The sequence below is a fragment of the Homarus americanus genome, unplaced genomic scaffold (assembly GCF_018991925.1).
Source record: "Homarus americanus isolate GMGI-L3 unplaced genomic scaffold, GMGI_Hamer_2.0 scaffold39675, whole genome shotgun sequence".
Lineage (NCBI taxonomy): Eukaryota > Metazoa > Arthropoda > Malacostraca > Decapoda > Nephropidae > Homarus > Homarus americanus.
Window position 1 is genome coordinate 18138119 of NW_024736071.1, and position 26933 is coordinate 18165051.

Consider the following 26933-nt stretch of genomic DNA (forward strand, 5'->3'; position numbering starts at 1 on the left):
ACCTGAAGAGTCAGTGGTTTATGTCATCAAGTTATTGGAAGCTCCAACAACTCCCTGAATACGAATTCGTAACTTTCGACTTGCAACAGGTACCTACTTTACTGCTAGATGAACAGGGACTAATGGGGGCTAGGAAGTAAGGGTCGGGCGGTTGATCTCTCCAAACTGCGATGTTTGGTATTGCAATACTGGATACTATCCTTCTCACATCTGAACCCGTGACCACAATGATGAGAGGTAAGCGTCCTACACCCATCACCCCCCCCCCCAGTATATGTTTGTGTTTACTGATAAATCTCTTCTCTTTATGATGCTCAATTAAGAGATGTAGCGGCGGAGTGAATACAGCGCTTGTCTTTTGTCCTAAGCGTCACTTGTTACCTGGAGGGTTAGGATAGGTTAGGTTAGCGTTAGGGTGTGTAATCATCAGATGAAATAAATTCCGTTGTCTAATGTTCATATTTTCCGTATGGGCTACAACATTCCTACCATGATAGCACCTGGAGGTATACAAACACGTCACCCAGCATCATTAATACACCTATTGATGAGTATAATTTAATGACCTTCTTGTGACCTTTACCGAAGGTCAAGAGGCGACATCATCCGTAAGTATAAAAACCACACCGCGTGATGACACGGCGTATTTTATTCTCTCTTGTGTTTGAAGTAATTTGGTTTAGTCATTATTGAGAGTCTCGTTGTACAAAAAGTGGTGATGAGCAGGAGAGATGACAGGATGGTGGTGGTGCTGATGGTGGCAGTGGTGTTGATGGTGGTGGTGATGGTGACAGTGGTGGTGGTAACAGTGGTGATGGTGACAGTGGTGGTGTTGGTGATATTGTTACTTGTGGTCATAGGAACAACGTTGGTAATGTTTGGTGAGGATGTTTATAGTGGTGGTAATGGTGACAGTGCTGCTACTGCTGCTGCTACTGGTGCTTATGATTGGTGACAATAAAGTAGCTGTGTGTTGACAACGTATTACTTAAACAGTTACATCGTACAGGTAATAATTCCAACCTTGTCATTACTTTAAAACACCTGTGATAAAAAATAGTAATGATGTGTTTCTTATCATAGATCCCCCCGTAGCTCTTCTCTTAAGGACATAAAACACATGCTTTTCCTGACTTGCTATTCTTGAAGCATAAACATTTAAATTCTAATTAAGTAAATAAGCAACTTGTTAAATAACATTAAAAAAGATGAAATACAATATAAACATCGATGACTGTTTTTAGAATAATTTATATCCAATGAATAAATAACTATATTTGTGCTGGTGCATTAAGGGAATCAGTACATGGGTGGAGTGGGTGGGTAACACACTGCATGGGATAAGGCGCGGGTTCTATAGGAGTAAGTGGAACAGGCATGATGGGAGGGTGTAAGTGGGAGAGACGGTGGCTGACAATGCATCTGCTACAAAGGGTGACGGTGCGTTGATAACAGTGCGGGTGGATGTGTTGCAATGCAGTTGAGCGTTGATGTAGGTGCGTGTGGAGGTGGTCGAGCATGTATTACTTGTCGTCATCTGGGGTATGGTCCTGACAGAAGCCGTGGAGGCAGAAGGACGAGGGCGGTGGCGCTAGTGACCCCAACACCTGCAACATGAGGTCAGAGGTCAAACACATACACACTGATACACAATATTAGTTCATCACACACACATACAATTCCCATAAGCAAAGTGAAAAAAAAAATAATATTCATAGAAATCCAAAATTCGGTACCCGCTGGTTGTGGCTCAGAGTTGCCAATTTTTCTCGAGCTTCGAAGGTTATCGATATTCAGTTACCACTCTGTCTTCTTTGATAATAATACATGTCGATCAAGATGATTTAAGAATTTCATATTACCTGTTGGCTCGTAATATGACCTAATTTTTGATGATGTAACATGCTGGTATCACCCACGAATGAGATGATATACCTTTCGTTTATACTCCTGAGTTATATGTTATATCTGGAGTATAACTAACATGTTACAAGTTGGATAGAGAGAGGTAGAGCTAGAGATGTGTTAGCCCACCTGCATGAAGTCCTCGACTTGTTCCCCGGAGCTGAAGAAGACTTCACGACCTTGGGTCTCAGTGGAAGCTTCTTGTGAGCCCCGACCTTCAGAGTGGCTCCCGGCACCCGCTACTCCTGTAAAACACACATTTTACTCCTCACCCTGGTCATCACCTCCCTCACCCTCGTCATCTCCTCCTAACCCTGGTCATCACCTCACTCACCCTGGTCATCACCTCACTCACCCTGGTCATCACCTCATTCACCTTGGTCATCACCTCACTCACCCTGGTCAACACCTCACTCACCCTGGTCATCACCTCATTCACCCTGGTCATCACCTCACTCACCCTGGTCATCACCTCATTCACCCTGGTCATCACTTCACTCACCCTGGTAATCACTTCACTCACACTGGTCATCACCTGACTCACCCTGGTCATCACCTCACTCACCCTGGTCTCTCCGTAGGGTGGTTGGGAGGGTGTGGTTGGGGTCGCCGTGATCCAGCGGCAGTTCCCTCCCTTCTGTTGACTTCTTGTCGCCGAAGCTGACAGGGGAGCGCCTCAGGTCGTGGCCAGTTTGCCGAGGGTCGTTTCTGTGACTAGTGGTGTCGTCCGCGGGCCCAGGGAAGCCGCCGAACTGGAAGGCGTCTTGGCCTGTGTCAGAGGAGTAATGGAGTGTTGAGTGATCATGGCCCGAGCGTCTCTATGTACTGAGAGTAGCGACATGGAAGATCCAGGAAAATTAGATCACGTGATCGCTGGGCGCCATTTTGTTTCCACCAGTGCACAGTAAGTCAACTTGATTTTGCGTCAGTTACCATCTTTAGATGGATGGATGCGGCAATAGGTCAGACAAGGGATTTAGATGCACAGATTCCGAAAGAAAGAAAGTGTGGGAAACGAAAGTCAGTCGTGTGGGTTGGAAAGGCACACCATCATCATTTTTGTATCGGGTAAATTTTATGGCACAGCACTGTTAAACACTCAGAGAGATGCTTCCTCCCCCTTTACCTTAAAATTAGTATTGTGGAAAGTAAAAGTGACCAATATCCTCATGAGCAGCAGATGATGGCCTGTAGTAGTGTAAGATACTGGAGGAAGTCTAACACTATGCTCTCTTTATTTCCACTATTATTGTTATAATTATTTTGATTAAAGTACAGGATATATGCAAGTTATCAGTTTTAAAATGGTACTCTGCAATACTGAATTGTAGTACCGTAGGCTATTTTAGTCTATGATTGAACCAAGTTATCATTACACTGTTCTGTGAACGACTCAGTGGAAACAAGATGGTGTAAAATCCGTGCTGCCACTACTCTCTGTATACAGCGACTCTACATGACCGTGTCCGAGAGATAGATACTTTGTAGAAGTGAATTATGGAGGAGAGCTGAAAAGAGAGAGAGAATAAATTGAGAATAACAGGTGATGGATAGAAAAAAAACATCAATGTTGTATCTCGACTCGAGGACAGGGGTGGAATGAGATGAGACTTTACAGCGAGACTCCTGTCGCTAGTCTCACTCGAATGTAAAAATACTTGACTGTTAAAATAGATCAGTAAACTTACCCAGCACATGGGAAGGGACATTAGGGTCGCGGGTGATGGTGTTAGCTGGTAGTGTTTGTTTACGTGAGCCAGCTGGAGTTCGTGTGGGCACGTTGATCCAGTCCTCACTCGGCCTCTGTCGCCTCACCAGGTATACAGACACCTCCTCCTTCGTTGGCTGAAACAGGATAAGTATGGGGTGCACAATAAACTAGTTGGTCTTCGGGGAAATTCAGTTGAAACACAAACAGTCGGTATGACTCAGCCACCTCATGCTCAGAATACCAATCAGGTACACTAGAATCCGGGTCTATTGTTACGTCACCTCGGAAAAAAAGTTGGTGAAACTCCGTTTAACTCCGCTACTACTTTATTTTTTTTCTAGGAATTATCTAAGGAATTTTTACAAGTGGGCCATAAATAAAAAGGCCATACAGTACATACATAATACAGTATATTGATTATGGTTCATTTACAACAAAACTATGGAAAATACCATCTCATAAAACCGAAAGAAGCATTTTATTAAAGATGTTTAAATCATGAGCATTTTATACAATTGGGCAACTGCTGCGCTCCGGACGATGACGGTGGAAGAACTTAAAGGAAAAAAAATATTCACGTTGTGGAGACACGGTTTCGCGGGCCATTTGAAAGTCGCACGCGATCTGTTTCGTTATTCTTAAAACATGGTAAGAAACTAGAGTGAGTTGTTTACTTGTGTGTAAAATAATTGTTTTTAAAATACCAACTGACTAGTGGGCCAATAAAATACAACTAATAGGCCAAATTAAATGGTAGTGGGCCAAATGTTAAAAAAAGTCCTAGTGAAGATTAGACACTCCAGTTTATAGTAAACTGGAGTGTCTAATGAAGTAAACTGTTTACTTCATCTGAAAAATAAACAAACACACTAAACGCTAATCTTCCCCCGGGTAGCGTTAGGTTGTTCAATCATAAGGTGAAGTAATCTAGGCTGATCCGTTTAGTTTAATACATAGAAAGTCACATTTTAAACGTAACTAAACCCATCTTATCGTAATTTAACCAACTCAAAACAGAATCTTATTCCATCCTAACCAAAGCAAACCCGTTGTTTTTAGTATAACAATTCGGGTTCGGTTCTGGTATCGGGTCCAGGGATTGGTTGGTATCATTTCAATCGGCTTACCGTAATTGGGAGACCGAAGACCGGGGCCTTCTCCGGGTTGCGGGGGGCGATGGCTGAGGTCTCTCGCTTCTGCTGGGTGTCGACGGTTGTGTAGGGCAGCACCAGAACCTGAGGGGTGACAGATACAGGTGAGGTACTTCTGGGGTGTCATAGGAAAATGTGCTTCTGGGGTGTCATAAGAATAGTACTTCAGTGGTGTCACAGGAATGTGCACTTCTGGTGTGTCATAGGAAAATATATCACTGTATCATAGAATTATGTATTTCAAAGTGTAAATGTAATGTATTCTAGTAATAGGTTAATATATTTCAAATTATGTCACGGGTTAATGTTTCATGCAAGGTAATAGGCTAGAGCAATATATTTCAAATTGTGTACATTAATAAGGTAAAGTATTTAAGGCTAAGGATTTTAAGCTAATATTTTTACTGCTACATACTCTTAATAAGTTAACATAAGTAATATTGTATTTGTATTGCAGGTATGTGAAATAGTGATTATTATATCGTACTTGGAGGAAGATCTGGTTAAACAAAAACGACCTGGCTGCACAAAGGACCCTAATGATAAATACTTCTCCTAGCTGATGATGTAGTGCACCTTACTGGTTGACTTAACACACACACACACTGGGCGCTCACTAGGCTCAGCCATGTCAATATTGTTGCTGTTCTTCACATATATATGTATTTATCTGGCTAAATACACTGTTTCAACGTCAAAAAATTACATCAAATGTATATTCAGTCTCTACATTTTAATTAGATACGTTTACTTGGCACTAGACTAGAAATTTATATATATATATATATATATATATATATATATATATATATATATATATATATATATATATATATATATATATATATATATATATATATATATATATATATATATATATATATATATATATATATATATTTTTTTTTTTTTTAATTCCGTGCATTAACTTTGTCTCTTGACTGCTGCAAAATAGAAATATATCTACCTAAGGTAGACTGGCAGTGAAATTTCCATGCAAATTTTCGACGTATGATTTTCAGTTTCAACAAAATCAACCAGTTAGGTGTGCCCTTACATCGTCAGCTCTGAGGAATAGTGATCGTGCAATCCGGTGAGAATCTTGGCCGTTGATACCTTCGTTCAGAATAGACTTAATTAATGAAAATAAGTTAAGCTGTAGTATATTTCTAGTAAGGTAATGAATTAATATATTTCTAGTTCTCTGTAAATAGTGGACTAATATATTTCCAATTTTCAATGGTTTATTATAAAATTTCTTCCTTTAGCTTTGTCAACTCACAAACATGCTATGAGAGGAAGGAGGCAAAACTAATGTCGGGGCCAGAATTTTGATGCTTAAAATCCGGGTATGGCTGGTTAGGTTATATTAGGTTGATGAGTAAGATAAGTTGAGTGAGGTTACAGTATAAGGTTACATTATCAGGTTAGGGTAGGTTAAGGACAGGTTAGGTTCAGTTAGGGTTAGATTAGGTTCAGTTAGGGTTAGATTAGGTTCAGTTAGGGGTAGGTTAGGGTAAGCTTTGGTTTGAGTAGTTTAAGCTTTAGGTAGGTTAGGTTAAGCCTGGGGAGGTTAGGACAGGCCAGGCTTGGGGTAGGTAGGTTAAGTCAGGATCCGGATATATTTTAGAATTTAGGACTGGTCTGAGCGGATCTTGGAGGAACGTACGTCATAGTCAGCAAAGTCCCCAGAGCCAGCTGGGTTTTCACGACTCTTTTGACCCGCAATCCCTGAAACACACCAAGATGATGAGTGTGAGCGCGTCAGTAAAACATATTAAATCAACAGATATATAGGTAAATATAGTTAAGGAAAAAATATATAAATTGATAGAATAAAAGAAGAAAGACGAATAAATGAATCTTAGTACCACTGTCTATAAATGGTGGGCTACACCAGTTAGAGCGAGTCTACTTACCTACAGGCTGGGTGAAGTGATGGAGAGGTGAGGGGTTTTCGTCTACTTCAGTGACGGCGAAGGGCCCCGCTGTGTTCACCTGACACACAAACGTGCGCGTGCCAGGCGTCGGCGAAATATTTAAAAAATATGAGAACAAGTATAGGCTCTTAGTAAAAAATACAACTACAGAAAGTTCCGTCTCTTGGCAGTACCCTAGAACTAGTTCATTGTTCTAAATACCATTAGCAGTACCTAAAATCAAGTATATAAGTAAAGTACAAATGGTGGCTGAATCAACATGACTCTTAATTATCTCGGTCACAGATTCAACAAAAGACAAATTTAACATTTGTTAATGGTAGATTGGCCTGGAGGAGACCATCTCCCAGTGACAAGTGTGGAAAGGAAAATGGTGTTAAACCCGTTGCCTTCATTTGTCTTAAATTATAACAATTCCCTACAGGTTTTGTTCTGGACACAACACAGTCCATGATTACTGACCTCCGGCAGGGGGTTCCAAGGCCCTTCTATAGGAGGCGTTTTGGTGATATCCACAGGGAAGTTGCTGGTTGAGGCCTGGGAGACTGCCTCAGAGGAGCTGGTTGCTGAACTGGAGGCTGCGAGTGGTTGGTGGAAGATAGCGGAAGATGAGGAAGTTCGAAAAGCGGGTCTGAGGGTGGCAGATATACTATCGGAGTATAACAGGGTCTGGAACGAGGTTGGTCTGGGTGTGGGACCAGTTGGTCCTCCGGCAAAGGAGGGGCGGCGGACGTCAGGTCGCTGTAGGGGTGTGGGTGTTGCGACGCGGGTGTTTGAGGCCTGAACATCACCACGACCATTCCGGAAAAAAGGAAAGTTAATTATGTACACTGGTAAGAGGAACCATTCCAATAGATATAAAATGATTATATAATATTCATTGTAATATTTATTTTACAAATTTATACAGTACACTGTAGCCAAAGCCACTACACTGAAATAAGAAAACTACACACACCTCTGTAACAACCTTCTCTCCAAAGGGATTTTTGCCTTTGAAAATGTGAGAAAAGAATTCGTCGCTGCCGTCAAAGGGCAGGAAGCCAATAGTAGTGCCTCCCGATGGTCCTATTTCCTCCTCGCTGAAGCCTGGCAGTGGTTCAAACGCATCGCCCGTCAGTTTGGTCTGGAAAGGTGATAGCTTTGACTGAGTGTCGAACGAGCTGTCTGACACCTGGTTCAAGTCCTGAGAGAGCGGTATTTCCACTCCGATCTCCGCAGACAGAGGCTGGTGGGTAGAGAGAATCTGACGCTTGGCAGGCGGTGCTTCAGTACTACCATGGGATTTTGTTTTAGACAGTTGGGAGGACGCTGCTTCGTATTTCTGTATAGTTTGAGTTATCTGTGAGGGCACAGATGTTTTTATCTTCGTTGCAGACTTAGTTTTTGAGGCTGTTGTTGTTGTTGATGGTTGTGGGGGTGGCGTTCGTTGTGGCCTCGCTGAGGAGAGATTTTGATCCTGAAGTGATGATGTTGAGGGAGACGACATCTGTTGATTGTCTTGTGATGGTTTTGACTGAGATGATGGAGTTTGTTGTTCGTGTGTTGATAGTGGCAGGGGTGAGGATGGTGACTGCTGGTCGTGTCCTGATGATGGTGACTCTCCTGTAAATTCTGGTGATAGTGATGGTGCTGAATGTGATTCCATAGTGAGGTCTGGGGATAATGTTGGTGATGTTAGCGATTGTTGTGTGTGTTCTGGCGATGGTGATGCTAGCGACTGTTGTTCATGTCCAGATGATAGTGATTGTTGATTATTATCTAATGACAACAATGGTAATTGCTGGGGTTGCTGATTGGGCTGTGAAAGTGAGGAAGATGAAATAGTTTGTGTGTTGTGCTGTAAATGAGTTGTGGTAAAGGAATTTGGTTGTTGAGGAGGTTGGGACGGTTGCTGCTGTGTTAAATCAGTGTGTTGTTGGTGTTGGTGTTGTTGGTGGTGATGGTGTTCTAAGGTTGTAGAAATATGGCCCCCGTTGTTATTGATAAATTTAGGCAAGTCTCCGGTGATAAAAAACTCGTTTTCTTTTTGGATTTCTATTGAATTATCTAGGTTGGGCTCTACACTCTGCGAGAACTTGCCGGTGACGTCAACGGTGTGAAAGAGGTCTTTGATTGGAGGAGGTGACATGAAGTCGTTTATTTCGACACTCTCTGACGATGAGTACGGCGACGCCGCGTTCTCGTCTCCGTATAATTCTGGAGGTGGTTGGAAGCTGGTAGAGAGGGACGAAGTTGGCTGATTGGCTAAGGAAACTTGAATAAAATTGCCACTGTTATGCTGGAAACTACTGCCATCGTCACCGTCTTCAAAGCTGATGTATACAACGTCCTCGGGTCTTGGTTCAGAGAACTCTGAAACATCGACGTTGACGGTGGAGATAGAGTTAGCGTCTCCCACATACTCTGGCGTTTCCAGGTCCGCGGGGTAGTCACTGTATGGAGGATGTCTCAGGTTTGCCTGTATCAGATGAGGCGATACACCGGAGGGGTGGTAGATGGCGGGTGGGGGCGGAGGGGCCCTGGGAGGGTTGCGGGTGTAGGCGTGTCTCCACACCACAGGCTTGCCTTTCTCACGCCCCCTGTGGCCTCCGCGGGGACGCTGTCGCCCGCCTACAAAGGGGGCGATGATGGAGGTAAACAAACTACGACTCTCACTCTTCCTGTGGGGGCTACCCTCCCCTGGGCTCTCTTCAGAAACTGGCCACACCCATTTCTCGACCTCAGAAGACGCCGTCGTACCCATCGTCCTCGTGTTATGGGGAGCAGCCTCTTGCCCCCAAGACTTGTGTAAGACACGAGGCACGGCAGCAGAGAGGGCAGCCATCACACCCAGCTGACCCAATGGTGAGGCTGTAGTCGATACACACAACCCCGCCACCACACATACGTCAACCTGCAATGTTAACATGAGCGAGTTAATACATCGTAATTAACGCCTGCCAGTAAGCGTGCGTTCTCCTGTCGACAGCTGTACAGCAGGGCGGTTGTTTGTTTAGTCCCTGTTCGAGTCCATGTCTGAACACAACACCCTCATACAACTCATACAACATACTAAGAAATATAGTCCTTGTTACACACCCCTCTGAGTCACTCACTCCCTCAATCTGATCTAGCCGCCTCCCTCTTCCCTCTCACTCCTCGGGAGTCTCCCACACTTAACTGCTGTGTACACATTCATGTTTAATTCTTGTGGCATCCATTATCTGCTGATTCTAAGGACAACTAGGAACACCAGCCTTCAGCCTCCAGAATTTTGGGTTAACTTTATTATCATCGTTTTGACGGCCCAAAGAGACGTCGTGTGAAAAATAAATGGTTTAGTGGTCCTTTCGATAAAGCTTCGCCAATGTCTTGCTGGTACGGGGTACCACAGAACACGAAACGGTGATTTAGAGAAAACGTTATAGATAGTGGATGGGACACTGTTGTATTTTCAATAACGCGTAGCCTCGGATTTTTAAAGATTTATAATGGAGTATTAAATTTTCATCATAATTACATATATAAAAAAATAATTGACTCACTCAACTACAGTACTTAAATAATGTTCAAAATATCATCAACGTTGCACTGAAACAATAGCAACTAAGGGAATAAATAGACTTAGTACCGTTAGTTTAATACCTATAATAGTTACGGTTTGGAAATATAAAGTACAAGTACATCCTTTAAGAATCCTGGACCAGGTCTTGTTTAATGATTAATGTGTAAACCATACATCTTTTCCCTAAATTATCTCTCGCTTCCTTAATCGCCCCCCGGCATTCCTTGTTTCGCGTATCTTCTTTGTCTTTCGCTGCCAATAATTGTTCTTATACAGCTATATACTGTTTTTGGTGGAGGCACAAATGAGCTTTCAAACACCTGACAAAGCCATGAGATGCTTATTTCCAGTAGAGTCCTTATTGCAGCAGCATCTGGTGTTCTTAGGCCCAGGCGGTCACCCATCCAAGTACTATCCAGACCCAACGTTGCTTATACACACACATACACACACACACACACTAAATTAAGTGTATGGTGCAAGCGTATGACAAAAAAAAACACCTCTCACACCTGCATCACAACTGTGTCTGCTTGACCAACACTCGTTTGTCTAAAAATATTTGAATTGAGAGAGAGAGAGAGAGAGAGAGAGAGAGAGTGTGTGTGTGTGTGTGTGTGTGTGCAGGAGTTAAGAAACGGAGAAACAGCAAATAAGCAAAAAACAAAAAAAAATACATAAGGATATTAAAATATTGAGAACAAAATACAGAGAATGAGATATTTGATTAGTACCTCGCATGGTATCAATAGCCATCTATAGTGGGCCAATAATATCTTATTTCTTATCTAACTCAACACCACTTAAGTGATAGTCATTGATTGGCCGGCTAAGATCATGATACAGTTCCTCCCCAACACACTCTATTCCACCACTTATAAACATCCGCCACCTACCAACATTATATATTTACCTTTATCTACCACCATCCACCAATGTTTATTTACTGTTTATGCCATCATACACTACAGTTTATCATTACCTACCACAATCCATCAAAGTTTATCACTAACTACCACCATTCATCGACATTCACCACTACCTACCACCACCCATCCATCAACATTCACCTCTTCCTACCACCATTTATTCACAACAAGCCACTAACATTATCAAAGTCCCAATAAATGTATATATCTTGAGGTGTCTAATACAACAAGTAGGAACAGACAGTGAGACACAGCAAAAGTACAGTTCTGCAAGACACTGTTCACTCGTTACAAAATTTGATGTATGGCCTACAGCTGTTACCCCGACCTTTGACAGAGAATTGCAGGGTGATCACACCACTTTTTTATTACTTTACTTTTATCCTCTTCGCCACTGATCGGCTTGTTAGCCGCTTGGGCGATCGGTCACGTCTCTTTTCATTTATATTCTTCACCAAAAGATCGGCTCGCTAGCCTCCCGGGCGATCGGTCACGTCTCTGTCACGCACTGTTGGCAAATACTGGGCATGTACATTATCATTAAGGATGGTGTTCTTAGATCAGTAAGGCCCTTATTGTATGAAGCCTTGAATTACAGTATATTCTTTATGCTATTAAAAACAAGGTGTTTAAATCACTTACTTTAACTTATTGTTGGAATATGAACACACTCACACACACACACACACACGTCGTTACACAGGTGAAGCACACTGCTCTCTGTCTCGTAACGATCCCTGGGATTATAATATGCAACATTCCTTCCTTGTTACAACAAAAGCCAGAGCATGTGACAGTGATAACAGGGTGGATGGTGTCACGGGACACTGGCAATACACTCAGCTCTCATCAGTAACGTAAAATGACGTAATAGTTTAATATAGATGACTATGAGAGGTGTGGTTATTAATGCTAGACAAGAACTTAGAGCAAGTTAGGTGAGGGTGCAGGCGGAGGATGTTTTTGAAGAATCGAAGTGGAGTAAAATTAAACGAAAGAGAAAAATTTACTCATTGTTGGATGAATTCATAGATCTCCGAATTACAGCTTATTAAAACAAAGGAACTTAAGAGCCTTAATAGACAACGTAACATTGCTCAACTATAGCCACCCCCTTGAAATGGGGCACTTCAACTATGGCGACATCGACTGGCGGAATGAAATTACACCAAATGACCTTGATAATCCAGCCACTCTTTTTGTAGAAATCTGAGAGAAAATGTCCTATTTGAACATGTTAAAAAAGTTCTAGAGACGGATTGCAAACGAAACGAAGGCAAACCTTAAAGTGTTCTACCGTTAGGCAAAACAAAATTAAAGAAACATATGGACGTATCAGACCTAAAACTTGAAGATAGTAGTTCCAAAGACTCGGGTTAAGAAAAGGAGAAGACTTGAAATAATTATTTTCCTCGGCGTTCACAAGAGTGGATGCGAACAACCTCCTGTGTTTGAGGAAAATCGGTTTAACATTGTACAAGCATATTGAGTTTTCAGAAAAGTGTATTGGAAACGCCCATTTCTTTGTTCTAAACTCCTGTTAGGTCAAGCTTGGCTTAGACTAAGTCAAGTCAGGTTAGGTTTGGTTACATATTCTTGGAATAGGTTTTGTTTGATTCGATTTTGTTAGGTTAGGCTACTTTATTGTAGATTAGAGCTGACTAATTTAGATTGAGTAAGAAAGCGCACCTAATATAATTTCAGAGCCATATATATGTATGTATATATATATATATATATATATATATATATATATATATATATATATATATATATATATATATATATATATATATATATATATATATATATATGTATATAAGCAACTTATAAGTCAGTTTCTAAGCCAGTAAGAGTGATAACAAGTTGCACAATTATAAAAATGTCTTTACAAAGATTAAGGATTGTAAACTACAGTATATTAACTCATCATTCATAGTCTAGAGATTATTATTATTATTATTATTATTATTATTATTATTATTATTATTATTACTATTATTATTAATGTTATTATTATTATTATTATGTACTACTGACTATTATAGACAAGGTTTAGTAGAGCACTCCGCCAGATGGTCCTTAGTTGCTTACCTATTGGCAACAGAAAATTGGAGAGAAACTGAAAACGAAACTTAAGAGAGAGTGTGGTGGTTGACCTGGTGATATCCACTAATTTCCTCACCCACATCGAAATAATGGCTATAATAAATCCCGTGTCAGACCAAGTAAATATTGAGGGCATAAAACACGGTCAAGAGCGAATAGATACATAACAGATGGAATTTAGAACACTGTTCAATTCGTTAACGGTAAATTTCCGTGGAAGAAGCTTTTAAGCAATTATGCTGCTGCTGAAAATTTTATATATTATATCGGTTGGCGACATTTAGTGGTACGACTGACGAAGAATGTAAAAATTCTGTTCATTGACGAAATATTCATCGTGATGAAGGCCAAATATTGCGCATGACCACAGTCTGATCATCTAGTGCTGCTTTGCACAGGACACCATAGTGTGACAGAAAAAAATTGGGAATGGGAAAAAAATGGAAAAAGGTAAAAAAAAAAATCACATCTGCAGCATTGTTACAAATCACTGTAACACTAAATTATTGTAAAACGGTAAAATATAAGTTGTAACATGAATTGTAACACTACGAATCATCGTAACACTGTTAGAATCATTAGAACTGTAAAAATCATTGGAACACGGAAAATATAATTTGTGATGTCAACAACACCAATGAAACAAGTCCTGAGGTCAATGACACTGGACGAAAATTACGATGTGGCGACATAAGTACAGTCTCTTTCGGTAAATTACTGATACCGTACTATACACCTTCCTGTATACTGCACACACCCGGCCCTGGATTCTACCCTACATTTATCCCCTAACTGGTGATATGAAAACACACCTATGCGGATTGATGCAACACAGAGTTGGATTCTCAGTCATACGTTAATTCTTTTTCCTAACTGGCATATGAGAACGTATCTTATTGCATCAATACGTAGCTTTAACACAGAGATGGATTATCAAAGTCTTTGCTTTTATATATATATATATATATATATATATATATATATATATATATATATATATATATATATATATATATATATATATATATATATATATGTGTGTGTGTGTGTGTGTGTACGGTATGTGTGTCGCTTAATAGCGATAATTCATATGTATTTCCTCTTTGCAAAACTTCTGACTGGCTTTGGACGATCATGTAAAATCTACATGTACATACATTATAATAGTGTCATATAAAACCTAACCTTACCTAATCTAACCTAACATCTTCTAACCTGACTTAACCTTACCTAACCTAAGTTTGGTATAAGTTGGTTATCTTATCATGGTAAACAACGTTTTAAATGAAACATGCATATTTGACCAAGAACAAGTTAATTTTTATTAAGTTGTAGCACTAAAAGGAAAAAGTTATGCCTATTTGGCATATATCTTGATAAAAACTCACAGGAAAAGGGAAACAATGGAGCACTGGAGCTCCACTGTTTCCCTTTTCCTGTGAGTTTTTATCAATATTTATTATAGTATTTCTATTATGAGCAGCTAATCTTATCTTCATGTTAAGATAACTACGCCGGCACGAAATTTTTCTTACTCGCCTCTAATTAAACATCAGTTAATGAGATATATACCAGTTGCAGCAGGAATCGAGCATATGTTTCTCTTGCTCTCTAAACTAACAGAATTCATCCACTTCCTTCTAGTGTCTTATTTCGTGGGATGGTGGTACACGAATCCACTTACACTACAAATTGCAGCTTTTCTAAACAAGTCACCTTCACGGAACATTGTGTGGTGATCGCCAGATGGTCGCTACTTCCCCGTATACTTACAGCTTCTTTGATTTGTTGTTAGAACCAACTTTTTTTGTGTTCCTTGGAAAATTTTGAACTTCTTCTGTTCACTTTCTAGATTCTCGCCGGTGTGTGTGTGTGTGTGTGAGATCAAATGTTTGTAGAATGAGCCAACTCGCCAGTTAGTTACCAACGCATTTTCACACAGCTGGGTATCGATAGTTGCCGTGATATGAATGTGCCAAGAAAGTTGTGCTCCTGTGAGTGTCCGTTGGTATGTAAGTCCTTTGGTGTCGCCTGTAGGGCCGGAGAATTATATTATCTTCAGTTTATTCTTATCTTACCGTTCTAAGACCATATTGGTAGTTACTTCACTCAGTTATTTTCCCCCGATAACGCCCACTCTCCCGGCCACCCGAGGCAACAAAAGTGATCAAAGTTTCCCAAATATACGGAGGTTTATGAAGACAATTTACTTTTCCAGTGATTGTCGATTTTCTCTCACAATTGAGTTATCACTAAAGTGGTCGACGAGCCATATATTGTAGTTTGCACTTTCCTTGTAATCTCAAATTAATCGATAGCTCACATAGTATATATATATATATATATATATATATATATATATATATATATATATATATATATATATATATATATATATATATATATATATATATATATATATATATATATATTTTTTTTTTTTTTTTTTTTTTTTCAGAGGATAAAACAGAACAATTGTATCTTTAATGGTAATACGGTATTCGACTTTTGTACTGCATACCTTTGGTTCTGTATCGTTGTGGCTAGGCTAGGTTTACACACCATAGCTGAATGGGTTACCTTACTCAACACGAGACATACTGTACTATTTTTATAAGTATGACACGATGAACATTAAATTAAATAATATACTTTTGTGCGAACAGAACACGTTACATAAATTCTATGCCTGAACAGCCACCCCCTCCCCCCCAAAAGTCACACGCACCGTAAACACCTCTTCAGTACACACTAGATAATGAAAATTCTTGACGATTTCACTCTTTATATGAGATGAAAGTTTCTCACGTCTGACTTACCCTAATAATGTTAGTCTTGGTGTACTCTGTGTCGTGCTTTGGGTACGTATGTCCACTCCAAGTTCTCTTCAGTACACAGTAATAGCAATCTTGGCAGTGGAAAAGTTGGGAAACCTCTTCTTACATCCAGTTCAGAGCGTCTTTAAAGTGACAGTTGACAGCATCATTATTCATTTTTGGCGGAAAGGCATGAGTACAGTAGATATGGAAGAGACTTACATCCATGTACTATTTTTATCCATATTATTTTCCATGCTTAGTTCAGGACAAGCTTATTTGTTTTTTCCCGTTTATCAGTGTGAATTCTGTATCAAGAGTTTGCTTCCATGTCTCTGGTCGTCACATCACTTATTTTATCGAGTTTGTTATGAGTCACAGCCTAGAAGGTTTCATTGAACACACACACGTGAATTAGTCCACTTTTCCCTCTCAGAGGATTGTGCACTATCAAGCTGTCATTATAGTAAATCCATTGTATCAATTCGGACGTATGGCCGATAAAAGTAGCGATGAGTGGATGAAAGTTAATACCTGTATCATGATTACACGCGTCTCCTTCACGCCCTACAATGTGAGTGTGTGTGTGTGTGTGTTGCTGAAGATTTAAATTTTCGTACCAAATGTATTATACTGCACCTCTGTACTATAATCCAACTTAATAACATCGTTGTTTGTCTGTCCGGCGTCTCTGTTTGTCCTGGGTAAAAGATTTTACTCCGGCAGGTGAGGTCTTACCGTCGTCATGGGCATTTTGAGGTCATTTTGAAGCCAAGTGCACTTTATATTGAGATATTTTGAGGTCAATAGTAATTATTTTTTACCATACAAAAATTCATGAGCACAATACTGCTTTAAAGAAAAGGTATTGGACTTTTCTGATGAAGGGGGGTCCGGACCCCCAGGACCCTTCTGGATCCGCCCCTTTGGATGTTACTGAAAATAAAACGAGCTGTGCCAGAAAACGGCGTTGTACAGTACATCGCAAAATTTTTAATTACAGATTAAAAAAAACGATGATAGACGTAAAAAAAAAACGGAATTACTCGTCACCATAGTTATACGTGTGGCAGTAAGTTTGTTTCACGCACCTAGCACACAGTTCCCCAACGTGGCTGCATGTATTACTATAATATTCTATGCATCACTGGAGCGTGGTGACTGAGTGTGTACGTGCATGGTGACTGTGAGTCTGTTTGTGTTTTTAAGTGTGTGTGTGTGTGTGTGTGTGTGGGAATGTGTGTTTAAGTGCATGTGTCTTGATATATGTGTATGTATGTAGATATGCAAGGGATTCGTCATTTTTCTAAGTTCGTTAACAAATGTGTTTACAAGAGCGTGTGTACTGTATGTTTACCGCAAACGAATTTCACTTTATAGATATTGACTGTAGACAGGCAGATAGCCTTAAGTACTAACAGCTCTTTAGACAGACGGACTGCCAGACTTGTTGCCAGCGTTAGGGAAAGCTACAGTAGTGCCAGCACGCACAGGTTGTCAGGGGTGGTATGTGTTGAATTTCACCCATGACATGCAGTTACCAGTTACCATCCCCTCCAGGCCTCCACACACACACACGCCTTTCTCTGCATGACACTTTTTTACACTAATGTCATGAACAAGTATTTCTCAGGGCACAGGGGCAGCATACGGCATCCAGAGAGTCCCACCCATCCCCCCCCCCCCGCATTTCTTTATAAATTTGTGTTAATAACATATGGAAAAACTCTTCATTATTCCAAGACTAGCCTCTTTATTATAACCCAGTTAATCGAAGTAGAATGTTTATAATGCGTTGTACCTAATTTTAATATTTGGCAAAATATTAACTGAATCTGAAAGAAATGGAATTCTCGTGGAGCTTCCAGGAGAGTTGGGTAGGTTGATCGTTTCGAAAGTTCGTTTTAATCATCGAGTCAACTATACTGTATATAACTGCAGATGATCTCGAACGTTCCAATAATATTTGCCAGTCATTCTTGGAAAAAAATTTCTCTATTGTAGGCTAAGTATAATGCCCAAGTATGACATTTCATTTTAATGGTTATACCTACCAGGGTCAGCCTGTCAATTTAATTTATTAGTGAACAAGTTATCCCATAGCATTTTTACTAAATAAATGGCGCATTGTAAAATATTTAATACAAATTTGATAATAAGATCGTTGGTCAGCAGTAATGACCTTAGATGTTGATGGCCAATAAATTTAGGGGAAGAAGGTCGTTGATTCATGCCTGACTTGGATTCGATAGCAAAACCGCATTTTCGTATTTCATTTCTGTTTGAAAGAGATCTCACACGGTTATTGAAGATGTCTTACGGAGATTTTGAAGATATTTTATATGGGTTTAACGCGGTTGTGATAATGCATTACGAAGCCCTGGCAGATATCTCACTAAGCTTCGAAGATTTCACACAATTCTGAAGATATTTCACTCGGTTTTAAAGATACCTTTATGCGCGTGTGTGTAAGAGAGAGAATATAGATAACAAACCAGTAAAACAAACACGTAGTATAGAACGATACCAGGAGACACAGCAGTCACATTCTCTTTCTGTGAGCATTTAGTTCCCTCTCCGCCGCCCTTTGATTACTGCCGCCATTATATGTGCTTGACTGGGATAATCCTCTTGTTCATTATTACCATGAAATATTTCGGGTGTACAAAAACCGAACCGGATCACAAGAAGATTAGGCACCCTAGCTTAATTCACGTTAAGATTAACCATCCACAAGATAACCTAACCTAAGTACTGTACCTAACCAACACTCACCCCATGCAGGTAGAGTTAAGGTGTTTAATCATCAGGCGAGATATGTTATGTTGTGTGATTTTCACGTGATCCACAAAACTAAGCTTATGAAAAACAAATTCACTTAAACTTACCTAACATAAGCATATCTAACCAGACCTAATTAAATCTAACAAGGTTAAGCCTAAGCTAGACTAAGCTTTCTTGAGCAAGTTTTTTCCAAACCTAACCTAAACTATAACTACACACACACACACACACACACACACACACACACACATGCATTTTATTATCTACTAGAATTAACGTTATTAGATACTTATTACTATTACGTGATATAATGACGCAGATATTGTATGGTGAAGAGTGACTGAATTTGTCGCAGTGCTTTCACGAGAACGATTGTAATTGGCACTTAAAAGCTCAACAGTCTCCATAATTTTAGGTATTAATAGTTATAAATGGTATGTTCATCACGGCCTTTATTAGTTACCTTCACTACTTTCATATTCACTATCTTGAACGCTTTCATTATCTCCTTTCACATCTTTTATCATCATAAACTATTTTCCGTTTATTAATACTTACCTTCATCTGAGTTACTATGGTTTACTGCGTTCATCTCTATATCATTTTATTATATTTTTATCATGTATTTCTGCACCTGCCTCATCACTATTTACACTCTATTCGTGCAAATTTCCGGGTCTGGGATGGTTAATAATTATGTGATGATGAAGAAGATTAGGCCAAATATGATGAAAGATTTATCGTAAAGTAGGGACAAGTCTTGACATCTGTAGCGGATCCATTCTTTACATCCCTGTCAGCTAACCGCCAGAAAAATAAATCACTCGGAAATACAATCAATATGTGTAATAGTCACCAAAATAATATATAGATTATCCTATAGAAGATAGTTAACCACCCGGGCTCATAGCACTTTTCCACAGGAAAGCATGGAGGTTTGGCCTTGTGTTTGTAAATCCTGCCAAACAAATTGCAGCACGATTAGTTACGCAAACTATACTTTATTTAGATAGCAAGGTACCCAGCTGTGTCCAGTGCCTGTTGGCAATGACTCGGTCTACAGTATTGTATGATCATTCACAATACAGAAAGTAGGCCTGTGAGCTTTGGAAAGGACCTAGTGATTGGATAGTGCAATAACTGTGAATTACTTAGAGTTTTCCCTGAAAAAAAAATAACTTAATTGGGTGTGTGTAAGCTGTAAGGTGAGAACCTGAATGGTGGCCATGGGGCAGCGGCTGGACTAGTCGTTAAGACGATCATTTCATATGTGTTAATTCTGGTAATCTTACGATAAGTGAGGCAGCCCTTCCAAGGTAATGTCTTAATGAATACGTTTATATAAACTTTCCATTTTAAATTCCCGTGAACTACAATTATATTAATAACTAACCAGAGTCCCCCTTCCTCCACCAGTGATGAACTTGTGAGCATTACTGTACCTCCGTTACAAAACCTAATCATAGTATATCTCGTTATAAGTCCCCTAGAATTCAGTATAAAACAAAAAGGATGTTCACCAGGGGGGAAAATGGAGGAATAAGCAGACAATAATAATAATAATAATAATAATAATAATAATAATAATAATAATAATAATAATAATAGTAATAATAATAATAATAATAATAATAATAATAATAATAATAATAACAATAATAATAATATAATAATAATAATAATAATAATAATAATAATAATAATGATAATAATAATCAAGGCTAGCTGCAAACTGTCATTCATTTTAGACGATGGCAAAATAATGTCCAAATTGTAAATATTGAAATTATTTTGAAACGGGTGTGACAAGAAGGGTTCTCCAGTATCAGGTTATGGGGAGGAATTATAACGTACGGCAGCCTTGAGACGATATTAATGTTTTCCTGTTGTGTGGCGGGCTGAGATGTGACGTAGGGCGGTGGGAAATCAATCACGGTGTCAACAAGTCCACTAGGACGCACGTGCGTTCTACTTCACATAACTAGGTGACTCAACATCACCGTTTTTTTTTGTTGCTGTCTTCTTCTCAAAAGTTTAATTGCAGAGAATATAATCACGTTCTCATCGATTGTCTTCCCGTTAAAATCGTAAAAGACAATCGAAAATTTTCTTTCTGAGTTTTCTAAAAGTTATTGTATTAAACTGCTCTTCTGCACACACACACACACACACACACACACACACATATATGTTTTAAGATATCAAAATAAATACAATAATATCATTCGATGCATAAATAATAATAATAATAATAATAATAATAATAATAATTATTATTATTATTATTATTATTACCACAATTAAAATTATTTAATCGATATATATATATATATATATATATATATATATATATATATATATATATATATATATATATATATATATATATATATATATATATATATATATATATATATATATATATATATATATATATCGATGCTCCAGTTTTAACTAAGTACATTAAGCTTTTTTCCACAAACTTCCTGTACAGTAAGTGCAAAATGAAGCCAAAAGCTTATCTTTAGTTTGTCGGTATTAAATTCCAAATTTCAGAAAAAGATTAGCTCGAATCTGTTTTGTGTAAAAAAGCAGTTTATAGCTTATCTAATCTTTAACTTTAAATATTATTATCATGCAAACTTTGAATTTTTAAACTTACACAAAATATTTGTTGTGTGATATGCTGAGCAGACGTTTATCTAGTGAAAACATATGGATTTTTTGTAGATGTCTTAAGTCTTATGGCGTTCCCTTACACACATGTTTTCGTCCAGTAACACGAAGAATGGTCACCACCCACACCAAGCTGTAAGAGTGATTGCTCGCTAACACTACACAACAAAAGTTAAGTGCAAGGGCTGTGTTGAAATTATTGATCACTGAATGGCATCACGTAACTTTTAAGATTGCCAGGTGCATTTTCACTCCTCTAATTCAATTTCATCGTTCTACTGCTATATTGAAGGCAAGACGCCACAACATGTCGCCTGGTGTGGTTGACTCATCTGAGACAACGAAAAAGAGTTCCATTCTCAAAAATTCGGCTGGTATTTTATTTTTCCGTAATTGGAGTTTTAATTACTCAACAAACACGATTTCTTCAAGATGCGGCCCAAGAATGATGACCTAAATAAATGACGTTGAAATTACACCAAGACTCTCCTTCGGTAAAGATGTGGGTTTCTTTCACTTCCTAGTAGGATTTCGAGATGTTCGATACCATGAATTTTCCTCGTATTTTAAGAAGTAAGCATGTACATACCTATCCTGTTGGTTTAAAATAAAGTTTAAAAGGTAACGTACACAAATGCAATAGAAAATTCACTCAGATTCACTTACCACCAGATGAAATTAAAAAAAGTAAAAAGTAAAAGAAATTAGGGTAGAAAGTTCTTGGAAAAGATTATTTACCTAATTTTGTCTCTGAACAGATGTTTAAGTAGAAACATTTTATGATATTTCTGTGCATTTTTCTTTATTCTTTATCTCACATTCTTATATCTTCACTTTCGAGGATAATTCATGGTATGAATATATATAAATAAATGACATTGTATCTCGAGCTTTAATTGTTGGGGATTTTTTTAAAGTTTAATGTGAAATTTAAAAAAATAAATTACGTATGCAAGCTGAGGACGTGAGCATGTGTAACTATTTGCTGTAATAATTATTTCCGAACACCTTTTTCATTTGGTTTATACCACTACACACCCTTACATATACTGTACGTCTCTCCCTCACCTTCTTTGACTTTTCTGTATACATATAGATCCACCTCACACGAAAGCGGAAGAAAAATAAAGAAATTACTTTAATATGCAAGTTTCCTTGGGTGTACGAAGTTTCTCTGGGTGTATGAAAGTTTTCCTGTGTTTGAAAGTTTCTCCGGATGTATGAAAGTTTCCCTGAGTGTATGAAAGAAGAAATGACTAAAATGAGTCACGAAACATATCAATACTGTATACACTATACAGTATATCAAGCAGCTGTCTCGGTCCCCTATTACCTAGCCATTTTCTCGTTGACAAGCAAAAAATTTTTTGCTCGTCATCGGTGGTGGTAAATTTATAAGAGAAAACTACCTATAAATCACTGATATTGGGGCTGTAACACCACCTCAGGAACGCTTGTATTTTTTTTTGGGGGGTAGATTTGTGTTTGTTTGAGAGGTGACTGGGAGAAAGACATGGGAGACGAGAGTTTATCTGGGAGTGGTGAAATGTCTGTCTGTATATAAAGAGAAACTGAAGATTAGATGCTTGGATGTAAGAGGGTTTGTGTACGGTAGAAGATATCTGTATATCCAACACTTGAAGAACTGCAGGTCATTTCAGAGGATGGAAAAACATATGTGTAGAGTTTCACTGTGAGGGAGCCACGAGGAATGAATGATGATGAAGGATGTCCGTCTGTGTGGCATGTCGGCAATGTAATGATGACAAACAGTGGAGTGCCGAGTGGAATGTCGTAGTTGAGTCGCCTTGAGCCACAACCCTTCCTGACCTTGATATTATTAGGACCTATCGAGCTTTGCCTAAACAAATGAACTGTACAGAGAATCCTCCCTATATACAGTACACTTATTCTTCCTTCACTACATATAACTTGCTAACAAAACCAACGGTCCCTCAGGCACTCCCTGGCCCCATCATCTGAGTCTAATAAGGCAATCAGGAACTCCCCATGCATCCTCGTTGGCCGCTGTAAAGGGGGTGCCTAATAAACTAGCCCCCGTACTGTGAGGGGAAAATCGAGCAAAAAGTAGAACATGCTTACAGAACGGAGTGAACACGGGTAAGAACGGGAGTCATGAAGTGAGAATTAGATTATCCAGGAAACTATTTTTTTGTCTTTTATCATAATACAACACAAGCCACAAGTGATAAACATTGATTGGTTTTGAACTATTATCTCATAGCTGGGGAGGAATAAGGATTGGCTGAAGTAAATTATTCGATGACAGTCATGAAGGTGACAGGTGAAGGTAACTGTCATGATCACACGTGGCAGTCCTGAAAAGTGACAGGTGAAGGTAACTCATGATCGCACGTGAGAGTCATCAAGGTGACAGGTAAAGTTAACTGTCATGATCACACGTGACAGTCATAAAGGTGACAGGTGGAACTAATTGTCATGTCCACTCTTGACAGTCAATAGTGTCATCGAGGCCTGAGCCATGTGATCATGGTTTATCTTTATATCTCATCGTAGGATCGGTAAGAAAACGTTAGTTACACTTTAATCGTAATACACCACGCGAGATACGGACAGTAAGACACAGACACAAATGACTAAACAGGCAGAAAGACACATACAGACAAACACAGACTGGACCCGTCTCGCCTGCTGGGATATTACCAAACAAGGGCAACAAGTTACAGTATAGAGGTGCCAATAACAATCCTGACCACTGTCACATTCCTGACTACTGTCACACTCCTGATCACTGTCACACTCCTGACCACTGTCACACTTGTGAGGTGCTCACTCGTGCAGTTCTTTGCTGGGTCCATAGCCAACCCCATCTTTTTCTTCTGTTTCCTCTGACACTCACTCAACGTCCTCATACTAGACTGAGGCCCCTCACGTGCCGTCCCTCAACCCAGCACAAACACAACCACTCTCTTTTCTCTTCTCATAACTTCACTACAAGCCAACATTCTTTTTCTTCAAGCGTTGAGTCTATAATTTTTTGGGGAGATGTGTTCTGATGCCTCTTTCTTCCTCATCACCCCTTGTGGTTAAGACACATTGGTCTTATTAAAAGAAAAATATGTGCAGACGCGTCGAAAGAAGGACATACAGACAGAGGACAGAAGAAGAGGCAGGCAGAGTGAAAGATAGGTACAGAAAGAAATACAGCCAGAAAAGACAGACGGAGAGATAGACAGAAGGAAATATAGACAGCCTGAAAGGTAGATTGGAAGATAGACAAACAGACAGACAGAAAAAAAAAACATACGTGTACAGTATACAGATAGACAAAGGTAAATACAACTTCCTGTTGTGTACTGTACATACCAGCCCCTTCCCCTTCACGGTGCTTGCGTGAATATTTACTCGCATTATAGTAAGGAAATTTTATAAAAGTAAAAATAGCATGAATTAGAATAGTAGTAATAATAATGATAAAATGTTAATGACTAATATATAAAAACCACGATCGGCACTGCACTCGACCGCATTTACTTTCCCCAACCGTAAAGTTAGGTCAGTTCTCACCATGAACGTACTCACTTAGCAAGTATAAAAATATGTACACAAAGGTATAAGCGCAAAAGGAGTCATAAAATAAGCAGTATTTGCATATTCAGAAATATATAGAAAATAAGTTGCAAATTTGAAAAAACAACTTAGACCTAATGCAGTCCTTCCCTAATCTAACCGCACCCTATGTTTCCTAATCTGAGACAATTGACATGACCATCTAAGATTAGAGTTTGTTTCAGGGGCTCACTATTGGCACAATACTATACTGTGTAAAAAAACGTTTATAGAATGTCTTTGGGCTTCAAAATCAGTGTAATGCTAACCTTGAACACTAACTTAGGCAAAGATTGAGGTCTATTGGGTGAGATATGACTCTCCAACACCCATGATATTTTTTGCACCACGCACACACGCGCGGGCGTTCTATTTTTATTTATTTTTGCCAATTTTGAATCCCTGATATATATACATGACCCTCAACTCCAACTAGTACTTGAGGACTTACCCATGTTAGGCGCATGTTTCAGTACAGTGATGTTGGGCGTCACACCTCACTCCTGCCTGCTGGTGTTGTCTTGTATTCTATTGCTTCCTCAAACTCAAATACTGTACCCAATTCGCGTGTGTTCACTCCTCAATTAATAAGTTTCCAACAAATGTTAGTTTTCTAAAATTCTCTGCAGCGCTGGAAGTTTTATGGCTTTAGTTTCTATTTCGTATATTGTATTTTTTCTGGTGTAGATGTATTGGATAAATTTAAGATATATTTATTCAGACAAGGAGCAAACACGAGTAGAAATGCCGTCTCAAAAAAGATGATTTTCGAATCTTCGTTGTATTTTGAAAGTTTGATATCTTGAGGATCGTTTAAGTCTTAGGTTTATCCTCGAAGCTTAGAGAATGTCAGAGTCAGACATAAGAGACCGTTAGAGTGTATCAAAGACGGCCATGGAATGTCAGAAACAGCTAGAATTATACAAAAGCCTTGCACCAATAAGATCCTCGATGACTGGTGTTTGTTAGTCAGTTTCACGCTGCCCCAAGATGAACTCCTGATGTGGTGGCTGCAGGTGGTGGACTGGTGGTTTTGATGTCACGCCTCCTGCAGAGAGCTAGTTTAGCGACACACTGACGCCTCTGGTGTTGGCGACGCCCTTAATTCAGCTTTGGGAGGGAGGGAAATACTCAAAACTTTCTCCCCCTACTGTTGCTCCTCCCTCCCTCTCTCTCACACAACTTCCCTCGAACTGGATAACTCTGTGTGAGCTTCACGGACTGTTGTGGCTGGTGTTGATGCTGCTACTGTAGTTGTGTCCGATGATGGTGCTGATTCTTCTCAGTTCTCATCTCACCAGATGCCAATTAGACCTGAGACCACTTACTCTTGAGACCCTGAACAAGTCTTTCTTCAAGCTATTTGACATTCGCTTTGCTGTTACAGTTGATGCTGACTTCTGTTGTTTCTTGTTGTTTTTATTATTTTTGTTGCTTGTGTTATTGTTGACAGCCATTGTTGCTGTTGTTGTCAAAGTGAATGTATTGTTTCTTGTTGTCTTCCTTGGCGCTGCCAGCTGTTGTCGTTTTTGTTATTGTCAAAGTTGTGCACTCACCCACGCGACCGTAAACCACCTCCACCTTCTTCTCTACTCATCCCATACACTTTCATCGGCGCAACTTGATGGTGACTCCCTTACCCCCTACTCCCTCAACCTGTGTGCCTCGCATATTCATTCTACATGCCATTAGTTCTCTTAATTAATTAGGTGTTTGCACGAGTTATTACTTTCTCCTACTCTCTTTTTTATACACGTGCGAGGATTTTCATAAC

General features: G+C 39.2%; 1 protein-coding gene across 1 annotated transcript; it reads right to left on the reverse strand.

Moving 5' to 3' along the window:
* Positions 1-825: 825 nt before the first annotated feature.
* Positions 826-26277, reverse strand: LOC121871857 (flocculation protein FLO11-like). Its single transcript, XM_042374415.1, has 10 exons — positions 25611-26277; positions 7666-9603; positions 7170-7487; positions 6687-6765; positions 6437-6498; positions 4744-4851; positions 3594-3750; positions 2471-2674; positions 2035-2150; positions 826-1607 (listed from the first exon to the last, which is right to left on the reverse strand). The coding sequence occupies exons 1-10, from the start codon at positions 25623-25625 to the stop codon at positions 1524-1526; spliced, it is 3081 nt and encodes a 1026-aa protein (XP_042230349.1). The 5' UTR covers positions 25626-26277; the 3' UTR covers positions 826-1523.
* Positions 26278-26933: the final 656 nt, after the last annotated feature.

What these genes read in the sequence shown, in the direction of transcription:
- LOC121871857 (XM_042374415.1), bottom strand. An exon ending in CTTGGAACCCCCTGCCGGAG is followed by an intron (nt 6,766 to 7,169) that starts GTCAGTAATCAT and finishes TTTGTGTGTCAG; the next exon opens with GTGAACACAGCGGGGCCCTT. An exon ending in TCTTCGGTCTCCCAATTACG is followed by an intron (nt 3,751 to 4,743) that starts GTAAGCCGATTG and finishes ATCCTGTTTCAG; the next exon opens with CCAACGAAGGAGGAGGTGTC.